This window comes from Rhinopithecus bieti, unplaced genomic scaffold (genome assembly GCF_001698545.2).
Source record: "Rhinopithecus bieti isolate Rb0 unplaced genomic scaffold, ASM169854v2 scaffold_19901, whole genome shotgun sequence".
Lineage (NCBI taxonomy): Eukaryota > Metazoa > Chordata > Mammalia > Primates > Cercopithecidae > Rhinopithecus > Rhinopithecus bieti.
Genome location: NW_016809629.1, coordinates 91,606 through 101,311, shown reverse-complemented (window position 1 = coordinate 101,311; position 9,706 = coordinate 91,606). Strand labels below are relative to the sequence as shown.

The 9,706-nt window shown below is 46.9% G+C and overlaps 1 protein-coding gene across 11 annotated transcripts in view; it reads right to left on the bottom strand.

Moving 5' to 3' along the window:
• The window catches only part of AP3M2 (adaptor related protein complex 3 subunit mu 2), a 21,542-nt gene extending 16,159 nt beyond the window's left edge, over nt 1-5,383 (bottom strand). For 6 of the 11 annotated variants that reach the window (XM_017889888.1, XM_017889886.1, XM_017889892.1 and 3 more), the window contains exons 1-3: nt 5,191-5,301; nt 3,302-3,646; nt 163-334 (exon numbers count right to left, since the gene is read on the bottom strand). In XM_017889888.1, the coding sequence (XP_017745377.1) occupies nt 163-334; nt 3,302-3,574 (445 nt within the window). In that variant the 5' untranslated portion in view covers nt 3,575-3,646; nt 5,191-5,301. Of the gene's footprint in view, nt 1-162; nt 335-3,301; nt 3,647-3,725; nt 3,785-4,317; nt 4,481-5,046; nt 5,119-5,190 lie in introns of those variants that run through there. The other 5 variants (XM_017889884.1, XM_017889883.1, XM_017889894.1 and 2 more) reach the window with 5 other exon arrangements.
• Nucleotides 5,384-9,706: the final 4,323 nt, after the last annotated feature.

The following is a 9,706-nucleotide window of genomic DNA, read 5'->3' as shown; positions in this document are numbered from 1 at the left end:
AAAAAAAAAAAAAAAAAAAAAAAAAATCTACAAAGAGCAAAATTAAAACACTGGGACACCTGAGATCCCCAAAGACAAACACTCAAAACAACATGTGACACTGGACTAAGTCACTCAGGCTGCAGGATGGCCACTCTCTATCGGTTTCCCCCTCCGCCATACCTGTGATGGTGTTGACAACCGTTCGAAGGATAGTGGGAGGCTTTATGAGTTCTTTAAGAATGTTCGACTCGGTAGCCAATGGAAAACCATTGTCAAGCATCTCTTCCAATACCTCATAAACCACAACCACATTGTCTTTGATCACTGGCTCTGAACAGACTCCAAAATAATCCTGATGGAGATAGAATATATGCATTGATCACTCAGATACTGTAAAATAAATAAATACATAAACAAACAAACAAACAAATAAATAAATAAATAAATAAATAAAAAGAACGTGCCTACAGAGAATAAGGATCTGGCCTGTCCATGTGTTTCTGTGCTACTCTTCTACAATGAGGGAATGCAGCATAACCATAGTTCTCTTAGGCAGTCTGTTTGGCAGAGAGCACTAGATTGGCTTATGGTACTACTGTGATTACTAGCTTCCTCTACAAACAAGAGGAACTTAAATCTTTGGGTTAATTTCCTCAACTTGATAAAATACACAGAATACAAAATTGAATCTTGATTATATATGCTTATGAACAAGAATTTGAAAGAATTACACAAAATAATACTTGATATGACAAAGAAGAGTACATGAAAATCTTTACCCCTACTGTTGTGCTATTTCTTAACATTCATGCAAGCTAGTATACCTGAAAATTCCTCTGGATCATCTTTAAGATGCTAAGATTCCAAGAACTCTTTGTCCTTTTATTTAAAAGGCTACCATTAGATGCTAAATTATCTGGATTGTGGGAAAGCATTGGATTTCAAACCAGAAAACCTAGATTATAATTTTGTCATTTGTAGATTAAGTCATGTTAACTAATTTTGATCTTGATTCTTTAATGGTATAATCAGGATAACACCACTGGAGGCAAAGGGCTGTAAGAACTAGGCATGACTAATTAAGCACTAAGGCTCATGAATGTACTTTGTAAACTATAAAGCATTACAAAATGGAATGAGTGATCTTTAGCAAGAAATGTTCGTGGCCATTCAATGTTCCCTTCTAGCAATGTTAGTATGTCTTTTACAGGACCTCTGAGAGGGTCACAAAACCCTCTTGAACTCATAGAATGAAGGAAAATGTACCCCTTTTGAGAAAGTCCATTCTATTCATGAACAGCTCTGATCATTCCAAAGTTCTTTCTTTTGCTAAACTGAAATTTGCCTCCTAGCTCTGTTTTACAGAGCAAGTGTACATAACAGCCCTGCAATTACTTGAAAACGATGAGTTTTCACTTCAGTTTTTTTCTTCTCAGAGCCACAACTCCAAGATACTTGCGCAGTTCATGATAAGGTATGGTTTCCAGGTTGTTTCACCATCTTTCCATTTCTTTGATATCCAAAACTGAACAGACTCTACTAGAGTCTAAATTACATTAGAAAACGTCGATTATCCACAAGATTCCAATACCCGGGTCACCTAAGAATCAGGAATATATTCCTAAAACAAAAAGATTTCCTCTTTTTAAGAGAAAAATTCTCATTTTGAATGAGAATTCAAAAGAAAAAAAAAGTCACATATTTCCTTCCCAAGAATGACTTATTTTTAAAAAATAAAACACCACTAGGTTTTATAAACCAGGTGTCATGTGAACTAAGCAGCTGGAAAGGAGCCTCGCAATACGGCCAAGTGCTGCAGCCAGCCAGCGAGCCTGCAATTCTATTGCCGGGCTGCTCCTGACACATTCCGGTCCTGGAAAAATCATGTTGCCGGAGAGGACGCACATCGGAGAAGACCTGATAATCAGGATGTCCACTGACTTTTAACAACTGCTTCAAAAATGACAAGCTCTGAAGTCTCAGACTTCCAAATTAGCAACTTTACTCTGCTTTCCCAAATTCCTCTGTGGTTTCAACTAGATCAAACAAACAACTTTTCTCACTTCCTGTCTTGTAATAAGTTACATTAGTATGACCATATGAAGCGGCTGTCAGTTCCACCAGTGGAACTGTTCATCTTAGAATGGGTGAAGTATCACATGCGGAAATCATAACAAGGCCCAGTTACAGTGGTTTAGCATCACAACTCCTGGGTTCTTCTAGTTCTTCCACATACTGGGGCTTATCATACTTAGGTTTTCACTGTGCAAAGGGGCTGGTATGCTGCATGAGAATTGAAATTCCAGAATAGTAGTACTATCAGAGTATTTGCAGGGGAAAACACAAAACGTATTTTAATTTTCTTGGGAAGGGAAGTTGTTCTAGACGTGAGTACAAGAGAAATTACTCTCTGACTTGCTTTTTAACTTTTATCATAGTGTGTAAGTCCTCATTCTCTTCTCCAATGCCACAATTCCAGTGTTCATATGACTCATTCCAGACCTCATATGACACAGAAGTTAAACCAAAGGGCCCTTGCTTCTCATTCGAGTTATGCATATAACCACAACAGTTAGAAGCTGAGTGGTTCTGTTGGGAGAAGGTTCCCGTGTGTGAATCCAGGGCCGGTGCAGTCTAAACTCCTGTGCTGCAAGTGGCATTGTGTCCTGCTATCACTGACCTCCCTTAGACACCACTCCCTAAGTTCTTAAAATCTATTCCTGAAGAAAAAGCTTAAAATGAAAACTGCCTCATAAAATGGCTCACTTAAATTCTTACAGGCACATGAAATTTCCCAATCTCATCTTTGCAAGCAGAGCTCATCAGTAGCACTCTCTCGCTAAAAAGAAACACCCCAAACTTGAGAACTAGTACAGGTTCGTGAATTACGCGACTGGGACAGTTAAATTAAGCATTGCTTAGCTTGTTCTACTTTTTCTTTTCTAAAACTTTACGCAATCACTTTCTCATGCAACTCAAAGCAACGCAGATAATAGTTAGGATCAAGACCACCAGGCAAAAACAACCTAAACTCTAATTTGTGAGCAAAAAGTAGAATCAGAGCTAGAAAGGCTATATACAGTCATCACAAATAGGTTGGCTTTCCCACGCAAGAGGTTCAAAAGTATTCCATTTGTCATTTTGTATGCAGCCAATTCAATAAATAGAAACCAGAAACTTATCAGATGGGAAAGGAAGTGAGTAATACCAGAGTTTTGATTTTTTTTTTAAGTTTCTTAATGGAGGCTTTATACAATGGAAACAGGACTATAAAGACACTTCACGGTTTACATATATGAACTTTCCCACATTCACGAACCTGAAATGTGTCCACCACTCGGTGAAGAAACTCAATGACAAACAGAGGGGGGACCTCCGTCTGGATCACAGCCACAAAAAAGATCTTGTGGCGGTAAACACTTAAGAGATAGTGGTGAGGGGTAGGGATAACTGGAGGCACATTTTCTGCCTCAGTAGCTCTCTCTTGCGCCTCAAAAAAGTAATCACAAACAGAACGGCTGACCACACTTTTCCAATGTTTCTCCAGGAATATGTCTCCAGAGGAGTTGATCAAGAAAAGACTATGAATCATGGTGGCGATTGTCAGTGACAGAAGAAAGCCTTTTTCAGTCTGAAAGCCTCAGGACTCTGTAAATTTTCAACTCTAAAAATAAAAGCAGCAATATTCAGTTCCATTCAACCAAAACGTCCTCCCCATCTTTTCCCAACAGTCCAAGACTTACCCATCTTTCAAGACCAGGCCCAATCTTCCCCTCCTGCATGAGCCTGAAGATAGCCCTCCCTTGAATTCGAAAGGATAATGATCAGCCATCTGACTGTCAATCATATACTCCCAGTTATCTTTACTATCGCCCGAATTGCATCCATTTAAAATAGTACTTAATCTGTGGGTGTCTATTTTCTCAACCAAACTGCAAGCTCCTTGAAGAAAAGGACCGTGCCTCATGTTTTGTGTTGCAGCCAGGCAACACAATCAGAGTTCTTTGAAGAGGGCTTCGAAGAACACTGAATTTGATGTCATGTTCCGGCAACAGCTCACGCATATACAAGAAATGTGCAGCTTAAAAATACGATAGCCACTGTGGGACCAGCGAGCACCTGAAAGGTAACTGGTGCGAACTGAGATGTGCTGTAAGTGTAAGACACACGACAAATTTGGAAGGCTTTGTATGAAAAAAAAATTTTCAAATCTTACCAATAATTTAATATTGATTATATGTTGCAATAACATTTTGGATATCCTGGGTTAATTCAAATATATTAAAATTAATTTAACCTGTTTTATTATTTTAAGGTGGTTACCAGAACACGTACAATTAGATATGTGGTTCGCTTTCCATTTCTGCCCGCCAAAATAGGTGGCAGGAATGGAAAGCTGCCCTGCGGGGTCTTTATTCATCCAATCAGATCTGTTCTCTGAGCACTCCTTAGGCACTTGTTAATACAGTAAGACATTGGGGGCCTTTAAAAAGATCCCTTGGGGCTCCCGCCTGTGATCCCAGCACTTAGGGAGGCCTCCGCGGGCAGATCGCTGGAGCTCAGGAGGTCGAGACCAGCCTGGACAACAGTTTGAGACCCTGCCTCCAAAAAAAAAAAAATTCCCCTGGGGGACAGACACCCCAAGGCCCTCAGGCGGTTGCATCTCTCCGGCGCCAGTCCCCACGATGTGGCCATTCCGCGAACCGGCGCAGGTGGTCAAAACGCAGAGGCCTGCGGTGCCCAGCGCTGCCGGACGAGATGGCGGGAGAGAGGGACAGCCGGACAGCCGGGCATGCAAGGGAGAGGCGGCGGCCCAGGCGGGCGGTCCCTGGGCTGGCCCTGGCCCAGAGCCGGCGGCGACGGAGGCCGCGGGGCTGCGGGCGGGCAAGGGCCGGGCTAAAGGGGCACCGCCCGTTCCCGGGTGAAGAGCGCAGGGCGCCGGGCCGCGCCAGCGAGCGCACGTGCGCTGCCATTGGGCAACAGTGTCCCCTCCGCCCCCGCCGCCGCCGCCGCCGCCGCGGCGCGGGCGGACCCCTCCCCGAGTCCTGAACCCGGCCCTTCCACCTCTCCCCGTCGCGTCCCGCAGCCCTGAGAGGTCGCCCGGCGGCCATCCTGAGACCCCGCCCCCGCGCCGCGCATCCCCGCCCCGACCGTCCCGCGCCCAGCTTCCGCCCCCGCCCCAGGCCCGGGGTCGTCACTACTCCTCACCCTGCCTAGCTGCTCACAGAGCCCACCGCTCCTAGGCTCGGACAGGCCCTGCCCCGCCCACCGCGCGCGCTGAAGCAGCCGCTCGCCCGCTGATTGGCCGACCCGGAAGCCTTGCGGCCGCTCCGCCCACGATCTGCGCCTGAAGGCCGCTGATTGGGCATCTGGGACCGCTCCTCCCTTCTGATTGATCGCTGTTGGCGGCTTGCCCTGTTGTCGGGCTCGAGTACCCCGATTGGCCCTGTTGAGGCCCCGGTCATCTCCGATTGGTGCAGCTCTGTAGCCCGGAGCCCTGATTGGAGGTCGAAGACAGTGCGGGCCGCTCGGCCCCAGTCATCCAGTCACAAAGGGCTGGGGCGGCCGCCGCGCTCGCGTGATTGCGGAGTGCGCCTGGAGGGGGCGCTGGAGTATGTGTGTGCCGGGGCGGGGTGGCTTCCGGGCACGAGTTACTGACAGCACCTCGCGGGTGATAAATCCTGAGGGCGGCGACTACCCTCCGCTCCATCGGTGCCTTTGGGAAGAGCCGCCTTCTCTGTTGTACTGGGCCCTGGGTCAGGTCGGCGCGGCTGGCGTTGGAGCTTCTGACGCCGAGTCCTGAACCCCGACTCTGGAGGCCCCTAGCCCCACTGGGCCGCGGCAGGGCGCCCACCCTCCAGAATCTCAGTTCCCAGACGGGGAGTGAGGGGCTAGACGGGTCTCTCCACCGCTTTGGAGACCTCAGGACTTGGATACGCTTTTGAGTGGTCCCAGTCGTCGTGATCCACGATGGCGTGGAGTGGAAGTCAGGACCAGGGATCGCCCCAGTGTCGCAGGAAGTCAGGCCCAGATGCCGTGAGGCGTCGCCAGCCTTGGACCCAGCAGTGGGCATTGGTGACAGTGGCGACCTCGCCGATGAGGGGTTCGCCCTCCCTGGCATTAGTTTTCACTTTGGTGAAATGGAGCGTGGGTGGCAGCTCCTCCACACACAAGCCCTTTGCTGAGGTGGTGCGGTGGGGGCTTCTCTTCACACTTGCTAAGGGCAGATAGTTGGCTGACTTTGAACTAAGGAGAAAAGCCAGAAGCAAAATGGCAGAACGGTGTGACGCTGGTTGGGCTTAGGGACGCTGGTGCCACAGAACTTGGCTTGAACCCGCTCCAACATTTACAACCTGGGTGATGGTGAGAAGGAACTCCTCTAAACTTCAAGTTCCTCCCTTCTCAAATAAGGACGTGAATAGTACCTCCCTCGTAGAGTTGTGAGGATTGAGTTAGAAAATGCTAGCAATTGTTATGCCCTAAGGAACAGCACACGATACAATAACACGTGATAATGTGTGTCTAAGGTGCAGAAATGCAGTCGCTGCTGTGAGCATCTCATTCATTCACTGAATTATCATTTGCCGAAAACCGCCAGGTATCGTCCTGTGCTTGATGCTGGAGATGCTGCAATGACTGCTGTCACAGGCATTGTCCCTGTGGTTACAGGGCCCAGCAGGAAAGACAAATGAGAAGCGAGGGACTGCAAGGCAGTGTGATGAATAAGGAACACATAGGGGGTGGGAGGAGTGCTGTAGAGATGGCTGACCTAGAGTCAGGGAAGACCCTCTACCTTGAAACCTGAAAATGAGAATGGATCCCTCAAATGCAGGGATAGATGGACAGAGAAAAAAGTACATAAGGAAGGCTCTGGAGATGAGCAAGTTAAGTATAGCTGAGCTGGAATGGTAGGAAGAGTACAGGGAGATGAGGCTGGAAAGGTAAGTAGGAGCCAAGTGGTTGTGAACCGTGGAATTGCTAATATTTATAAAACACTGTGCCATACACTGTGTTTTAAATTTGTAAGTACCATTCCATAAATATTTAGTGAGCTACCATGTGCCAGGCACTATTTCAGTGCTTGGATACATAACACCAGTAAACGAAAGACAAAAATCCCTTGGGGCTGGGCGGGGTGGCTCACGCCTATGATCCCAGCACCTTGGGAGGCTGAGGTGGGCGGATCACTTGAGATCAGGAGTTCAAGACCAGCCTGGCCAACATGATGAAACCCTGTCTCTACTAAAATTAATTAGCCAGGCGTGATGGCACGTGCCTGTGGTCCCAGCTACTCAGGAGGCTGAGACAGGAGAATCGCTTGAACCCAGGAGGCAGAGGTAGCAGTGAGCCAAGATTGCATCACTGCACTCCAACCTGGGCGACAGAGTGACTCTGTCTCAAAAAAAAAAAAAAAAAAAAAAAAATTCCCTGTCCTAGTGAAGCTTATATTCTAGTGGGGGAAAGACAGATAATCAATAAACATAAGTAAAGTATATAGTAGGTTATAAGATGGCATGTGCAGTAAAAAGAAAAAAAACTCTATCAGGAGTGTTATGGGATTGGAGGGCAAATTACAGTTTTTAAGAAAGTAGTGAGAATAACCCTCATTGAGAAGAGACATTAGCGCCAAGACTTGAAGAAGGCAGAAGAGTTAACTATAGGGAGATCTCAGGGGAAAGCATTCCAGGAAGGGGGACAGGCATTGCAAAGCCTGTAAGGCCAGAATGCTCCCGGGGAGTTCCTGGAGCAGGAAGGGTGACAGTGTGGCTGGAGTGAAATGAGCGCAGGGAAAAGGAGGAGACAAGGTTACAGGGTGGGTGGCCTGATCACACAGGGGCTAGAAAACTCTTTTAAAGCTTATGAAGAGCCTATGGAGGGTTTGGACTAAGGGATGATAGGATCTGATTTATCAGTCATCTGGGTTGAGAAGACTGTGCAAGGAGACCAGTGAGGAGGCCGCTTCAGTGACCCAGGTGAGAGGTGATGGAGCTCAGACCAGGCTGTGGCCATGGAGGTGGTGAGGAGGAGGTGGACTGTGCATGAGTCTCCAGGAGGAGCCAGCTGGATTTTCAGATGGATGGGATGTGGGGAGTGAGAACAAGAGAGAAGCGAGGGCCACTGAGCTTCAGCATGGAGAAGGATAGTTTAATCAACTGAGACTAGAAAGACTATGGGTAGGCCAGGTGTGGTGGCTCACGCCTGTAATTCCAGCACTTTGGGAGGCTGAGGCAGGTGGATCACCTGAGGTCAGGAGTTCGAGATCAGCTTGGCCAACATGATGAAACCCTATCTCTACTAAAAATACAAAAATTAGCCGGGTGTGGTGGCGGGTGCCTGTAATTCCAGCTACTCAGGAGGCTGAGGCAAAAGAATTGCTTAAACCTGGAAGGCGGAAGTTGCAGTGAGCCAAGATTGTGCCACTGCCCTCCAGCCTGGGCAATAAAGCAAGACTCCATCTCAAAAAAAAAAAAAAGAAAGACTATGGTAGGGCAGGTTGGAAGGGAGAAAACTCAGGAGTTTGGTTTTGGACATGTTAAGTTTATTGTATGTGTTAGTCCATTTTGCTTTGCTATAAAGCAGGGAGGTCCAATCTTTTGGCTTCCCTGGGCCTCTTTGGAAGAAGAATTGTCTTGGGCCACACATAAAATACAGTAACACTAACAATAGCTGATGAGCTTAAAAAAAAAAAAAAAAAAAAGCAATCACAAAGAAATCTGATAATGTTTTAAGAGAGTTTATGAGTTCATGTTGGGCTGCATTCAGAGCTATCCTGGGCCGCATGCAGCCTATGGGCCTCGGGCTGGACAAGCTTGCTATAAAGGAATACCTGAGACTCGGTAATTTATAATAAATGTAAAAGAAGTTTATTTTGCTCATGGTTCTGTAGGCTATGCAAGCATGGCACCAGCATCTGCTCGGCTTCTGGTGAGGCTTCAGGAAGCTTTTACTTATGGCAGAAGGTGAAAGGGGAGCAGGCAGTTGCGTGGTGAAAGCAGGAGCGAGCGAGCGAGCGAGCGAGAGAGAGAGAGAGGAGGTGCCAGGCTCCTTTAAACAACCAGCTTTCTCGTAAACCAACAGAGTGAGAACTCATTAGCACGGGGAGGGCACCAAGCCATTCACAAGGGATCCACCCCCATGACACCTACTAGACCCACCTCCAAAACTGGGGATCATATTCCAACATGAGATTTGGAGGGGACAAACATCCAAACTATATCAATATATCTGTGAGCTCCATTAGCTATCCAATTGATGTTGAGAAAGCAACTGGACATATGAGTCCAGGGTTCAGGAGAGTGGGCTGAACTTGATATATAAATTTGGGTATTTTTAGTATATGGATATTTAAAGTAGTAGGACCTGTTGCGATGACTGAGGGAAAGAGCTTAGAGAGATAAGAGAACCAGATTCCAGGGGCTCTCCAAATTTAAGAGTTCACATAAGAGAGGAGGATCCGGAATCATATAATCCCTCCAACTACTCTAAAATGAATTACTGTTGTGATCCCCTTTTTGTAGATGAGGAAGGTGCAAAGACTGCTTAAATAACCTGCCTAAGGTCAAACAGCAAAACTGTGATTCAAGGACGTTGGAAGATCTGAGCAGAATGGCTCAGATTCCACACCTATCTCTAAGCCCAGGAACCCACTGAAGAAATGTGAAGCAGGAGAGTGGCACCCTTTCAGATTTCCATTTCAGAAAGACTAGTGTGCAGGATGGACTGG